Source organism: Phoxinus phoxinus, assembly GCF_949152265.1.
Source record: "Phoxinus phoxinus genome assembly, chromosome: 14".
Taxonomy (NCBI): Eukaryota; Metazoa; Chordata; class Actinopteri; order Cypriniformes; family Leuciscidae; genus Phoxinus; species Phoxinus phoxinus.
In genome coordinates this window covers 22519779-22534818 of record NC_136889.1, presented here as the reverse complement: position 1 = coordinate 22534818, position 15040 = coordinate 22519779, and the positions used below count along the sequence as shown (strand labels likewise).

General features: G+C 38.1%; 2 protein-coding genes across 6 annotated transcripts in view; both read right to left on the bottom strand.

Annotated features, from left to right (window-relative positions):
• fam135a (family with sequence similarity 135 member A) overlaps positions 1-6619 on the bottom strand; it is a 28518-nt gene extending 21899 nt beyond the window's left edge. For 2 of the 3 annotated variants that reach the window (XM_079634967.1, XM_079634969.1), the window contains exons 1-3: positions 6312-6614; positions 5883-5937; positions 3630-3756 (exon numbers count right to left, since the gene is read on the bottom strand). In XM_079634967.1, coding sequence (XP_079491093.1) covers positions 3630-3706 — 77 coding nt within the window. In that variant the 5' untranslated portion in view covers positions 3707-3756; positions 5883-5937; positions 6312-6614. Of the gene's footprint in view, positions 1-3629; positions 3757-5882; positions 5938-6311 lie in introns of all 3 variants that reach the window. The other variant, XM_079634968.1, reaches the window with a different exon arrangement.
• A 1289-nt stretch (positions 6620-7908) lies between these two features.
• Positions 7909-15005, bottom strand: LOC307010425 (serine/threonine-protein kinase pim-2-like). 3 transcript variants are annotated; one of them, XM_079635076.1, is made up of 10 exons: positions 14437-15002; positions 13959-14183; positions 13516-13818; positions 13076-13261; positions 12795-12889; positions 12599-12649; positions 11996-12377; positions 11715-11894; positions 10800-10945; positions 7919-10506 (listed from the first exon to the last, which is right to left on the bottom strand). In XM_079635076.1, exons 1-9 carry the CDS (start codon positions 14465-14467, stop codon positions 10806-10808), a joined length of 1593 nt encoding a protein of 530 aa, XP_079491202.1. In that variant the 5' UTR covers positions 14468-15002; the 3' UTR covers positions 7919-10506; positions 10800-10805. The 3 variants fall into 3 exon arrangements, with proteins under 3 accessions (XP_079491204.1, XP_079491202.1, XP_079491203.1); XM_079635078.1 differs by lacking the exon at positions 10800-10945 and having other exon boundaries at positions 7909-10506; positions 14437-15005; XM_079635077.1 differs by lacking the exon at positions 7919-10506 and having other exon boundaries at positions 10799-10945; positions 14437-15003.
• Between the last annotated feature and the right edge of the window lie 35 nt (positions 15006-15040).

Sequence of the window (15040 nt, the reverse complement as noted above, 5' to 3'; positions counted from 1 at the left end):
CGTGCTGCGTAACACGAGAATTAACCTCATTGGTTCTTGCTGAAGCTCAAACGTGCTGCGTAACACGAGAATTAACCTCATTGGTTCTTGCAGAAGCTCAAACGTGCTGCGTAACACGAGAATAAACCTCATTGGTTCTTGCTGAAGCTCAAATGTGCTGCGTAACACGAGAATGAACCTCATTGGTTCTTGCAGAAGCTCAAACGTGCTGCGTAACACGAGAATGAACCTCATTGGTTCTTGCAGAAGCTCAAACGTGCTGCGTAACACGAGAATGAACCTCATTGGTTCTTGCTGAAGCTCAAATGTGCTGCGTAACACGAGAATGAACCTCATTGGTTCTTGCTGAAGCTCAAATGTGCTGCGTAACACGAGAATGAACCTCATTGGTTCTTGCTGAAGCTCAAACGTGCTGCGTAACACGAGAATTAACCTCATTGGTTCTTGCTGAAGCTCAAATGTGCTGCGTAACACGAGAATGAACCTCATTGGTTCTTGCAGAAGCTCAAACGTGCTGCGTAACACGAGAATAAACCTCATTGGTTCTTGCTGAAGCTCAAATGTGCTGCGTAACACGATAATTAACCTCATTGGTTCTTGCAGAAGCTCAAACGTGCTGTGTAACACGAGAATAAACCTCATTGGTTCTTGCTGAAGCTCAAATGTGCTGCGTAACACGATAATTAACCTCATTGGTTCTCGCACATCAAGCAAGTGTGCTTGAGCTTCCGTTAAGCACAACTAATGTGGGAGTTGATGAAAGTTTATATGTGAATAAAGCCTAAATTCAATCCGTTTATTATATAAAGCAATTGTGTCAAAGAGCAAAAAACTGCTTGATTTAATATAGATAAATTTTTTCGGATCTCTTAACTTTTTGAAGCGTCAAAGTGGTAGTTGTGTGGACTGTCAATGGAGAGTACAGAAAGCTCTCAGATTTCAGTAAAATATCTTAATTTGTGTTTCGAATATGATCGAAAGTCTTATGGGTTTGGAACGACTGAGTAAATGATGACAATTTTCATTTTTGGGATGAACTAATAACCCTTTAAGGTGCGGTCACATTAGTGACATTTCTGTGAAATTGTGCAGGCTGAAAAAGGTCCATTGTCACTAGTGTTAGCAATGCATGAAGCACCGCTGGCATAGAAGTCACTTTCAATCTTAGCGAAATCTGCCTGTTCGAGCAGAAACTCCCAGACTCGCATCACGTGAAGCTCCAAATTGCATGGATTCTTCTTAAATTGAATTGTTTGCAGAGCAACGGTAAATGTGACCACATATTTACACTGCAATTATAACAATGCAGTTATTAATCAGGTTACCAGCCAACTGCCGAGAGTAACTCTGTAGTATTTATTGTTAATCTAGCAATCGACAAGTGTTCATTTTGAGCCTTGACTGTAACTGACTGAAAAAAACTGGTTGAAACAGCAAGGTTTCCTTCAACAGCAAGTGTGTTCCCTCTACGCAAGCCAACTAATGGAGAACCAATCTGCAACATGAAACAACTGTACAAGCAGACACTTGTGACGTGCCTGAACAGAAATAGTTGTGAGGAGACTCCTAAATTATGAATTCTAAGTAAAGCTGGTGCACATTTAGATAGAGAAGCCGAGACTCGCGCCGGCAAGCAACTGCAGGAATAACAGAGACTGTATAGTACTGTAAGAAAACATTGCGTGTTGTTATTATCAGTAAAGATGATCTCATATGGAATGTCTAAATGGAGATAGTTGCAGGCTGTGTAGTTTTAGCAATGTGCTCAGCAATTACATTTTTTATTATTTTAATTCAATTCAATGTCAAGAACAAACCAGGGTTTACCAATTAGGCTCAAAATTGAGACTAACTCGAAGACAAAAAGCGCTATACAGTATACACATACATTTAACTTGACAAACGCCAAGAATTCCTGAACAGGAACCTGCAGAAGAAAAGACCCAATAGGGATGTGTGAAGCATGTATTGTTCACACATTTGATTATCATTCAGTTGTCTTCCTTCCAACTAGGGGTGTGCGATATTACGATTTTTGATCGTGGACGATTAAAATGTCTCCACGATCTGCTTTTGAAGAAATATCGTAGGATCGTCCATTTTATCAGTTTGCATTTCTGGCGCCTCCGTCTCAACATACTGGACAGCGCGACGTATATTCACATGAAATGCAGAGGAACGGGACACTGTAGTTCATAAAAATTAATTATTTGCATGTGCTTTAAAGCCTTGCCAGTTAAACATGTCATTCGCTGCTGATGCGCTGTTCTAACGGGCGCTTTTCTGAGCCCAATACACCCGACGCGCACATGCACTAAAAGCCTGTCTAACAGCGCCCGTTACTGAACTAAGTTATCTTTCGAGTCTCATTGCGCTAATACTGTCAAATACACACAAGGTTTACATAAACAAAGTTGGTTATGTCTAAAGTGAAAGAAAAATAGAAAAAATGAAGAAAAAATCTGCTTGTCAAATGCGTGTAGACTCGTTGCGCGCAGATCTTAAAGAGACAGTAGCCCTAATAGTAAACATGCTGCCGCTTGTCCTTAAAGGGACAGTTACCCAAAAATAAAAATGCTGTCATTATTTACTCACTCTCTAATGTTGTTCCAAACCTGTATTAATTTATTTATTGTGCTGAACACAAAAGAAGATATTTTGAGGAGTGTGGCTAACCGGGCGGTTGCTGGTCCCCATTGATTACCATAGTAGGAATGACATTGGGGTACATCAACTGTTTGTTTACCCACATTCTTCCAAATAACTTTTATTTTCAACAGAAGAGGGAGACTTATTCGGGTTTAAAGCGGCTTGAGAGAATTACAATTTTTGGGAGAACTATCCCTGTTAATAAAACAACAAAATACAAAGAGCATCTCACTCACTCTTGACTGAGAACTTTAATAGTAGCTTTAATAAGAATCAATGTAAAATTTATACAGTGAAGTCGATGTTGTGTTTTATTTTCATATTTGTTCATTTAATTACTTTCTTCAATGGTGTTAAATACACCTGTAGCTGAAAAAATAAAGCACTGTTTATTTAATTTGTATATTAAGTTGTGTATGTGTATCTTTGTTCTTCATTTTTAATAACAAAGACAATGACAAATATTTTTTATCTTCGCCACTTTGGCCTAAATGTCTGCCATTCTTTTTTATTTTATATTTTGTTACCTAAGGCTTTGTTTTTAAAATAGGGACATTAGTTTGGCTGTGATGCTCAGTCACTTGCAAAATAGTAAAACCAACATGAAAAGGAATCGTGATAAAATCGTTAATCGTGATTTTCCTGAAAAAAATCGTGATATGATATTTTTGCCATATCGCCCACCCCTACTTCCAACGATAGCATTTTAATACAAATACATGCCGTCGTTCCTCACCATTTGTCTATATAAACTGGATAAACTTTCTAAAAGTATAAAAATCCATCTTGATGAGGAGAAGGTGCCTGAAAAAGCATTATCCTGTGCGATCCATCCCTATTTCTTTGTTATTTTAGTCATGGCTGCAACCCAAGATCATCCTTGAAAATATTTTATCTGTGCGTGCTACCCAACCTGGAATGACACTTTCTACAGAATAAGATATTTAGTGGAACAGAAAGGTATTGGAACATGTTCTTACCCTCTTTGGAAGAGATCCACATTATAGAACTTGTGGAGCTCCACAGAGAACTCCACCGTGGCCTGGACCTCCGTCATGCTGGATTCAGGGCTGGAGGACGGCCTGTGTCAAACGATCTGCAGCAAAACTGTGCAGATACAGAACAAATAAACTACTTCATCAGTTGTGTCATCAATAGTGGGAGGACCGGAAAAGAAGTTGGAACACATTTCTGCACTGAAATTTAACCAGAAAATACATTAAAACATAGAAACGTGCAAAAATGTTTAAGAAAATATGTGCATCCAACACATAATAGCCTATGAAGCATCTAGCTTTGTGTGAGGAGCAGATCAAAATATACACTACTCTTAAAACATTTGGGGTTGGTAAGATATTTAAAATAAGTCTCTTATGTTCACCAAGGCTGCATTTATTTAATCAAAAATGATAACTAAAGTCAAATATTATTACAAGATGAATTTGATTTCCATTTTAATATGTTTTATTCCTGTGATGGAAAAGCTGAATTTTCAGCATCATTATTCCAGTCTTCAATGACACGATCATTCAGAAATCATTCTAATATGGTGCTTATTCTTCTCATTATTATTAATGTTAAAAACAGTTGTGCTGCTTATTTTTATGGACATTGTGATACATTTTCAGGATTCTTTGCAAAATAGAAAGTTAGAAAAAAACTGCATTTATTTAAAATATAAATCTTTTGTAACATTATGTCTTATCTGTCACTTCTGATCAATTTAATGTGTCCTCCTTATGAAATAAAAGTTAATTTCTTTTAAAAAAGTCTTACTAACCCCAGAGTTTTACAGTACTGCAAGTACACTGATAATAATCCCCTTCGCTGAAAAACACAGAAATAAAAGCATTCAGAATTTCATTTCTGATATCACTCACTTACACTCGAAATTGAACGGAATCTGAAAGCGGTTTTGAAAAACTAAAGTTCCAAAAAGAAACCAAGAAACCATGCAAACCAAATGCCCTTCCACTTCACCAGCCAACTCTGACCCAAGTTCATGAAACGAGTTTGACTACCTCCTGACATTTAGACTCCACAAATATAGCAGAGGCATTCACGTCTGCAAGCATGCATGAATTAACATACAAGACAGTGTATTCTCAGCGCTCTTCACCTTGATATCTTTAAGCATTGCTTGTTCTGAATTACCAGAGAATGCTTTCACACACCCCACAGGCTTTCAGAATGATTCACCCTTATTTGCAAGTCACAGTTACAGTACTGACGTGTGATGCAAGATCCTGACAAGTCCAGCACACTTCTGACGATTCGATGCAAATAACTCTGCTAACACTGGCTAGACTCCCCCGCGGGGGTCTCTGGAGGATTTCATGAGCTTTGTGGCATTATCAGGGACTTTAGCTTGCATTAATACAGATTAGCTACCTTAAATGAAAGACGAACTGCAGTCGCCGATCACATGCAAACTACAAAGTCAAATCAGATCAACCACAGCAAGATTTTCCTTCCAAACATGTGTTAAGCTGGTGATAAGAGCGCTGTCCCACTGTCTCAGCGCTGCATGCGCAGATACGAACAGAAAACAGGCCATATTTGTGTAACGGCAGCCACTTTCCTTCCTTTGAGTTGTGCTTGTGAAAATTAATTTATGGTATTACTATTGCCCTACTTCTTGGCTTATGTTAATATTCTTGTGTTTTCTGCTTTCTTCCACTCTCTCTCTCTCTCTCTCTCTCTCTCTCTCTCTCTCTCTCTCTCTCTCTCTGATTCAGACATATAGAGCAAAATAGTTTAGATACGAAGTAAAAATCCTATTCATTTCTCCCATTGGGAAATTGTATTTAGTGATAACATATTTTAAATATGTTGAGACATGCCTATCAGAGCTCAGTCATGTTTCTGTATGAGCCAGAAGTCTGTTATTTCAACTTAAAAATTGTGCTTAATTGTCAAATTTCCAATGAAATACTACATTACCTACAATTCTGAAGATCCACAATTCATAGGAATAATTTACACTGCCTTGTATCTTTTTCTGACTTGTAGTGCTTCAAAACAAATATGACTTTTTTTTTCAATCTTGATATATTTAAAAACCTAATGGTTTATTTTAAGACTTTAAATTCCTACAAATACTTAAGGAGAAAATAATAGGTAAAATGTGTTGCATTGAAAATGTTGAGTGATTTGGATCTAACTTATAGCCTATGGTTACGTGTGTGTGTGCAAAATAATATATGATATCTAACGTTATGTAAATGACTCACCCGTCCTGACTCGGTTCAGTATCTTCTCTCTTCATGTTAACTGATCAACACAATCCTATATAAAAACACATAAACATATTTCTAATTAATAAATGCTTAATGTTTCTAAAATACAACGTTCAAATAAGCGTGTGATTGCATTTGATAATTCAACTACACATGATCAATTTCATTTGATTTTCAGTAATGATTAACAGTTTCTCAAATACTAAAGATTTAAACATGATTTGTTGAACAGCTTTTGTTTTTGCAGTTAGCTCTAGCATTAACGTTAGCCTGTTTTGCTTGTCAAATGACCAGCTTTCACAAACATCACACTATTTGCGTAAGTTAAGTTAACGGACACGCTGTCAATCCTACAAGCTCAAATGCAACAAACAGTAATAGTTTATAAAATATCTGGCTGCTACGTAATTGAAAACCACGTACATGCATCCGCTTCGGGAATTTGGGCCTCAATCCGCGGGCTGGATTTCAGAGCGATCCCGCCTCGACGCTCCGATCACTACGCTGTTTAATTCCCCTGCATGTCGATTAAAATTCTGTTATGTCCCGTCCTCACAGCAAAGACTTAAAAGTCCAGATCGGTCGGATTGGATGAAAAATGAATCACATCTCCGTACGGTGTGCGGTGAGAGTCGTAGATCGTAAATATTGTCTAAACTTGCTGTAAGAGTGAGTTTAAGGGAGGCGCTCACAACAAGCCGGTACAACACCGGTCACTATCAAAGGAAGGCGTTAATATGATTCCTGCCCTTATTATTTGTTGAAGACATTATTCACTTGCTTCCTTATTATAATGATTCACTTCAGACACTTTCGTTTTTGAAGGTAGGCTATTGGAGAAAACATGTCCAATAAAGAGAAATATTATAGCCTATTATGATTTATGCTATTTTGTTAGCAAAACAAAACTTCAAAACAGTCTCTTAATACCAATGAGAAATAAAGTAATTTTTAATATTTGTACAAAATGTTTATTGGTCCCTTGCTGGTCTTTCGTCCTTGGTGGGTCTGTTGTATTTTAAAGTGGTTTTGGACACATTTCAGAAGACCAGGCTGCAAGACCTTAAACCAGTTTAGACTAGCAAACCATCTCGATTGTGGCTGGTTTAAATTATTTTTTTCCATCTGAGATATTTTATATCAGTCTGGACCAGACTGAAGACAGCAGACCATCTCGATTGTGGCTGGTTTAAGTTTTTTTTTCCCCATCTGATATCAACTGGACCAGACTGAAGACAGCAAACTATCTCGATTGTGGCTGGTTTAAGTTATTTTTTTCCAGCTGAGATATATCAAGTGGACCAGACTGAAGACATTAGGTGTTTATAAACAATCTAATACACACACATTAGTCTATTAATCTAATAAAATATAGAAGATAACTCACCCAGAATATGTAAAGGCTCTTCAAATGTATAATGTGTGTTCCTTGTTTGTGTATTAAAGGTGCATGGTGTTTTAATCTGTGGACGTTTAGACTGTCAATTAAACCAGTGTTTGTGATTCTTGTGTTTAAATAAACCTCCCACAAACAGACATCATCAACTCATGTATCTCATCACACAGTTACATTTTAATTGCATAAATCTACTGTTATGCCATATTGGAAAGTAGATTACAAGTAGATACATGGACAAACATCATTCAAAGCAAATATAGTCTTGGGGATGAATTTTCACAGTAGTTCCTCTGGTATTCAAATGACTTAACAGCTGGTTTATCTGGTTTTAACTCACCATTGTGCAGATATTCCTTGTCCCATCCCTAATCCTTCTAGCAATATAAAGATCTAAATTAGCAGTTGGTTAAAAATACCATAGGAGTAAGAAATTATTTTATTTGTCTGTTGTGTCCTTACAAACTTTTAATTTACATGTGGATTTGGACATTAAGCAGATTTGACTAACTATCCTACATAAAAGAAGCAAGCCAATGAAGAAGAATAACTGCCCAAAACAGATCTTGAAGGAGCCTGCGGGTATAGGCTACGCCATACGTGTTGCCATATGACTCACTCTCTCTCTCTCTCTCTCTCTCTCTCTCTCTCTCTCTCTCTCTCTCTCTCTCTCTCTCTCTCTCTCTCTCTCTCTCTCTCTCTCTCTCTCGTAAATGCAATATGAACTATAAGCATATTTAAGACGGTTTAATGTGAAATTCTGGAACAGCACAAATAATTGTGTTCACACTTTATAATTGTATTGTTTGTAATGACTCTTGATGAATTCTTTAATTTGACTGGAAGAATAAAGCACTATTTGGAATCAAGGCAATCAGATGTCATGGTCAGGAAGGATATAGTTTAACGTAATATTGTTAAATATTATTGCCAGCAGAAGAGGCGGGTGCAAACTTGCATTCAGTTATGCTTTCTGTAAAAAATGTCCCTTGGATACAAGTTCAAAATTAATATTTAATTTTTTGTAGTCATAAATTATTGCACAGATCTCCTCTTCTTCGGTTATCAATTATGTATACATACAGTATACAGTAAGTTCGATTGTGAGGATCTGCGATTAGGATTATAGGGATTATAGCGAATTTTGTACATATTGGAGCTTGTTTAGTGTGGCTTTAGAAACTCTGGCTAAAAGGACGTAACAGTTCATTTTTATCAGCTTTTCTGCTACAGGAAAATGTAACATAGGACGCAATCTTGCAATGTTTCTGAGATGGAAAAAGAAGTTTAAACTGTACTCTGAACAAAATGATCAAATGAAAGATTAGCATTGAAAATAACTCCAAGGTTCCTCACTTTGCTCTGGGTTTCCAAAACAGAGCTATCAAAAGTCAGACAGAGAACCAGCTTTGGAAATTTGATGACGGGAACCAATGAGTATAACTTGCAATGTTCAGACACAGGAAATTATTACTCATCCACGTTTTTATCTCATAAGATCAGCGTCAGGGCGCTCATCTGGTTTAGAATGTATATAAATTTGTGTATCGTCAGCATACAAACGATAATTGAGGCCGAGCGATCTCTAGAAATGATCAATGGTGACAGATAAATATTAAAAAGTAAAGGGCCCAAGGCTGACTGAGATCAACACTATCAAAAGCGGCTCTTAGAGCAAGAAGAATGAGAATGGATGTTGCGTCAGAGTCAGAAGCCATCAATAGATCATTGGTGACTTTAACCAAAGCCGTCTCGGTACTGTGAAATTTACAAAAACCCGACTGAAGGGGTCCAAAAAGGTTATTAATCGTGAGATAGTTACACAAATGAGAGTCAACAATACGCCCAAGTATTTTAGCCAGAAATGTAAGATTCGAGATAGGACGATAATTATTAAAGTCGTCCAGGGAAACATTTTTTTTTTTTATTGTTCATTTAATTCTGCAAACATAATCCCAAACAATAAGGTGGAGGTCTGATTGGCAGATTTAGTCACACAAACAGCACAAGTGGCTTGTGAAGAAACAGACCGGCTGTATGACAATTTCATGTAAGCAGAATATCGCTGGGAAATCGCTAAACTCCAGCGCATGTTCGTTTTCAGATCATCAGTGCTTTTTAGAGCGCAGTGTAGAGCGAGCGTGCAAGGATTGCCAGATTGCACAGATTAAGTAAAACACTGGGCAGAAAATGTAAGAGAAAAGCTCTGTTTGGGGAATTTAAGCTATTTACATCTGGCAACCACAATCATCAATGCTAGTGGGGACTTGTTATCAATGCAAGATAACACAAATGTCAAATAAAAAAAGCATTTTCAGGAAAAGTAATGAGCGGGCAAATATCATGACGATTATTTAAAATGAATCGAGAGAGGCAGATATCGTTATCGCAAATTAAAATACGATAAATTGTGCAGCCCTACTTCTTAGTGCGCAAATTGTCGTTATACCATCATGGAGCAGAGAGAGAAAAAGTAACCTTGCGTGACCTCAGAGGAGCAAAAGAGTCTAGATTAGCAGCAAGAGCGTTATTTAACTGTGAGACTTTCTCCTCCAAAGATGTAAAGTGCAGATTACTTACAGTGGAAACAACAGAATTGGAAAAAACTGTCTGATCAATAGATTTCCACTTCCGAAATGTTACAGTTCGAATGGCAGGCGCACAAAAATAATGTAGTTCCCAATTAAAGAAGAAAGGTGATTGATCGGACAGTCCGAGGTCAACAGATGAAAACTGCGATACAAATAAGTCATTTATAATCACAAGATTCAGAGGATGGCCTTTGCAGTGAGTCGGGCCAGTTACCAATTGCAAGAAATTAAAACAGTCAAGTAGCGATAAAAAGTCCACATGAATGTTGAAATCCCCGACAATATGAACTCTGTGGAACTTCAGGGTCAATATTGACAGAAAGTCAGCAAATTCTGACATAAAAACTGCATGTGACTTAGTCTTAGGTGGTTTGTAGACTGTAGCAATGATTGTAGAAGCAGGAACAGAAATAGTCAAAACCAAGCATTCAAATGCTGAAAACTGAGGAACAGTGATGACTTGATGACTTGTTTCCAGTCTTGCAGTCTCTCATGTTCTTGCTCAGGCGTGGACGGCTCTGAGATCTCTGGTGTGGCGGCTTGAGTTCCTGTCAGGTTGGGGTTGGACTTCAGGCTTCGGGTCACGTCTCGAGCTCAAGCCCTCGACCAACGACAGCAAGTGTGTTGTTTCCTATCCAACACAAAGATTATATGAACATGTGAACTCATGGATGTTTTTTCTAGAGCTGATTTACAACAGAACTGAATTCTTGCAATTGCATCACTCATTCTGTTATTTTCCTGTTTATTACTGTGAAGCCGCTCTGAAACAATCTGTATTGTATAAAGCGCTATCTAAATGAAGGTGACTTGACTATAACAAGAACATTACAATGAACACACATTTGAAAACCTCACTACAAATAGTCCAGAACTGAAGATCAACGATAATAATCCTACTCTGTCTGTTACACTTCCTCACACCTGAAATCACTGATCGAGTGAATCTCCTGAACATCTCCTGAACTTCTCCTGATCATTTCTAATCCATTCATGTTGTAACATCTGCTCTAACGTCGGGCGTTTAGTTGGATCCAGGGTTAGGCACTGGCTAATCAGATCACAGCATTCTGTACACATTTTATTAAGGAGAGAGCTGGTTAGTCATGACCATGTGACACGAATAGTGGCATCTATGAAAACAGCATCTGAAACATGATTAATATAAGGTAAAGTGTTCTTTATCTTTCTTTAAAGGTGAAGTATGTATTTTCTGTGGCACCGAGCAGAATTACAAAAATATAGCATATTTTCAAACAACCAAACGCCCCTTTCGCTTGTCGCGCCTCCCTCAACTCAAACATCACAAACGCAGCTCTTACTGGTTCTTCTGAAGGCATGTTCTACATATGAGGAATCATTTGCTCTGTGTTGCATTTGTCTTTATGAACATTTGTGTTTCTGAACGGGTGCATGATGATGCTGTATGTTATTGAAGCGTCCTTTATAGCGTGTTGCATCTCAATGCCCCATTCGCTTTGAGGCGTTCATGACCGGTTTAATCTTTAAAGGTATAAATGCAGTGAATTTTGGCTTTCACTTCTGTGACTAAAGCTGAATATCTTTTCCCATGATCCCACAGAGGCTAAACACCCTCAGTAGCCACGCCCCCAAACACACGCTATAGGTTGGGCTGGAAAGACATTGGGAGGCTCAATGTTTACACTTTTGGGGGAGATAAACCCATAAATGACATACTAATAGTAATCGATGAACAATAAACTGGGAGAAGAGAATGTATTTTAACGTAAATCTTACGTATTTCACCTTTAACTCTCTCTGTACGGAGTCTCCGCTTTATGTGTGTGTTTATCAATGTCATCAATATTATTCACTCACCTTTGGATAAGTTGGAGTTCAGAAATGTAACTTTGGCTTCTGTGATTTCCAATGGATTGAGAAAAGGACGACATGGGTTCACCATCTCGTACAACATCACTCCTAGAGCCCAGACATTTGTTGGGACGGCGTGGAATCGAGGTTCAGTGTGGACTTCAGGTGGGCAGTAATCCAGTACTCCTGTAAGCAAGACATTCGCACATTGTTGAGCAATTTTTTTTAAAGCATCAAATAATCAGTAAGTCGCTACATTCAGGTTTTCACACTCCAAAAATGCTCACCAACGTATATGTCACTCTCGTAGCCGTCAGCACTAAGTAGGTGACCGCTGCCAAAGTCTATCAGCTTGAGCTGTAACATGTTTTTCCTCAACAGGAAATTCTGCGCATGAACATCACTATGAAAAACGCCGCGCTCAATGCAGTGTTGAACTGCCAGCACAGCCTGTCGCATGATGATCCGTGCTGTTGTTTCATGCAGTTGAGGATTACGACTGATGAAGTCCAGCAAGCTCTCGCACGGTTCAGGGAACTCCATGATGAGAGTGAATTTTCGAGGGTGTTCAAACCAATCGTACAGCTGTATGACGTAGGGGCTTATGGGTTCTTGCCTCATCTTTAGCAGCAGCGCCACTTCTGTAATGAGAGGTTTGGGATGCCCAGGCTAGAGAAAAGTAGTAGACAGAAGGTTAGCTGGGTAAAAATCTGAAGAAAACATCATTTTAAAATATACTCTTTTTTTTTTTATCTTTGTAGATACGATCATCAGAGCCTTTCCAGGCTTATTTGTCTATTATATTTACAGCGAATGCTTCACACAGGTGTATTGACTACAGTAATCAGCACTTAAACAACACATACACATTCAGCTTTTGACCAACTTACAATAGCAAGATAAAGATCGTTGTAAGTCTTGCGCATCCGCTTGATGGCAACCTGCAAAAACACACAAAAAAACTGTATTCAATAACAGTAACAGTATTGAAGCGCCTGACTTTGCACATAACATTTACCATTTGAGCATCTGAGTATTAAACCAAATACTTGAAAAATAAAATACAATTCAGCAAGATTGATTTACCTTTTTGCCATCCAATTTCCGTGTTCCCTCGAACACTCTTCCGAATCCTCCGGATCCAATCATCTCTCCCACGTTATAGAGAGTCTCAAAGGACCCTAAAAAACAAATCAGAAAAATATGAGAAATATATGAGCTTGCTAGATCCTTGGTTTTATATTAAGAATATCAGTGCTGGTTGTGTCGAGAAAATATTTTTTTGAAAACAAGTCTATCTTTATTAAAAAAACAATACGATAATACTCTTTAAACCAATGTTGGAGAAATAATGTGTGCAGATTTACCGTTATTCGGCTTGACGGCGGAGTGATCGGGATCAGGTGATGAAGGATCAGGATCAGAATCCAGATCCGCTGGAGGAACGAAAGGCTCCACATCATCCACAGCAAAACAGCAGAGGAACGGATACTTCACAGCCTTCCACATCCTTCTGAGCAAAGAACCAGATCGTTTCCTCTTCTTGGGTTTTTCTGAAATGAAGAAAAACAATTGACTTACCGGTATTAAAAACATCAATGACGTCAAATTAAGCAAAGATATAATGACATAACTTACATTTTACTGTTAAATTCTAATCTGTAATGTTACAAATCCAAAGAAAATTCCAGCAAAATTTTGCAGAGCAACAGTAAATGTGATTGGACATAAACATGATAAAAACTATACTAATAGCAACATCTCTATCTGTACACTTTACAGTCTCCAGCCTTAATTTCAGTCTCACCAGTCGAGCTCTTGTTCACCGGTGGCGGTGGTTCCATACGGACATTTGAAGTCTCCGTTGGGTCGATGGGAACTTGACCTGGCAGCGGAGGGCACATAAACTCTTCAAAGCTGTTGGTCCTGGACAATCTCCTGTTGCCGCCACTGCCCTGTTCATATTGGCTTTTCGAGCTATCGCCACTCCGCTTCCTCTGGACGATGTACGAGCCTTTGCTGCTGAAGCTCTTCAACCCACATAACCACCTCTTCACATTTCCCACAGAGCGGGCCGAAGATGATGTGGACATGATGCCCGGTGAAGAGTCTGGGGAAACATTTTCAATAATATTACAATTTGGTCACATCAAATTGTTACTTTATTTAAATTTTTTTCAACTTTCTTTTTTGAATGATAAATTACTTATTAACTGAGCCATAAATTCTTCAATAAAAGCCTATCCTGACCTCTGTGACAGCGTTTCGGTGAAGTGGACGGACGTCCATCATCTGGGCTCTGCAACTCCCTCCTGCTGTCAGTCCGATCTGTGGACACAGAAAAAGAAAACTCAGAAGACTGAGGGGTGAAATATCCTGGAAGCTTCTGGATCAGTGTCTGGGTCAGGTCTGGCAGTGGATCCTGGGAGAAAACAGATGTACTGGAGCTGGAGCTGGAGCTGGAGCGGCCTGAGTCTGGAATATTTCAGACATCACATAGTTAGAAATGTTTAAAATAATCAATAATGTCAGCGGTCAATTACTAATTATTACTATAGTTAACGTTACTCAAATTTAAAAGTTTATTTTAAATGCAAGGAATCAAATACATGTGATAACTTAGCTGGTAAAATTTATAAAATGGGTTACCTTCACATTAATTTAGTCAATCATTGTACAACATCATACCATAACATACCATAAACAAATGAAAAACTAAAGCACTCACTTCCTCTTTCACCCATGAGAGCCTGAGACATCTTCCTGCAACCTAAAATAAAAACAATACAGAAATACAATACAAAATACAATACAATAAAACACTAACGTTACCCTTCTCAGAAATACTCCTCCCCCAAAAAAATAAAATTAAAAATAAAACAAAAAATTAAAAACTCCAAACACCTTCTCACAAAATAACAATAAACAAAAGTATCCTCGGAAATAAAATTAACTTTCAAAAATATAACTTAAGGATAAAATATAAAGGATATATCCTCCGATGTTCTTCTAGAAAGTCTCCTCTCAGAAATCCTCCGAACAGTTTTGAAATCTCAAGATCGATCGCACAGAAACTCTGCAAAAGTTTGTCAATTCGCCTCGTCTCTCAACCAACAAACAGCGCTCGGTTCGAGTGTGTATCAGTCAGCATTCATAACACACGCGTCGCTATAGAAACTCAAATTTAAATCACTCATATGCAGTCAGGATTCATAACAGGGGTCGCTATAGCAACACAAATTCGAATCACTCAAATGCACGCATGCACGTGAGCTCACATCGAAACTGAACACATTTATTGAATAGGGCTTGGGCGTCGTGACGTCATACTT

Coding starts and splice junctions, on each gene's coding strand:
- LOC307010425 (XM_079635077.1), bottom strand. CDS start 14,467: ATGTCTCAGGCTCTCATGGGTGAAAGAGGAA. Junction 13,819..13,958: donor ACCGAAACGCTGTCACAGAG/GTCAGGATAGGC, acceptor ATGTTTCCCCAG/ACTCTTCACCGGGCATCATG. Junction 11,895..11,995: donor CGAGAGTGACATATACGTTG/GTGAGCATTTTT, acceptor TCTTGCTTACAG/GAGTACTGGATTACTGCCCA.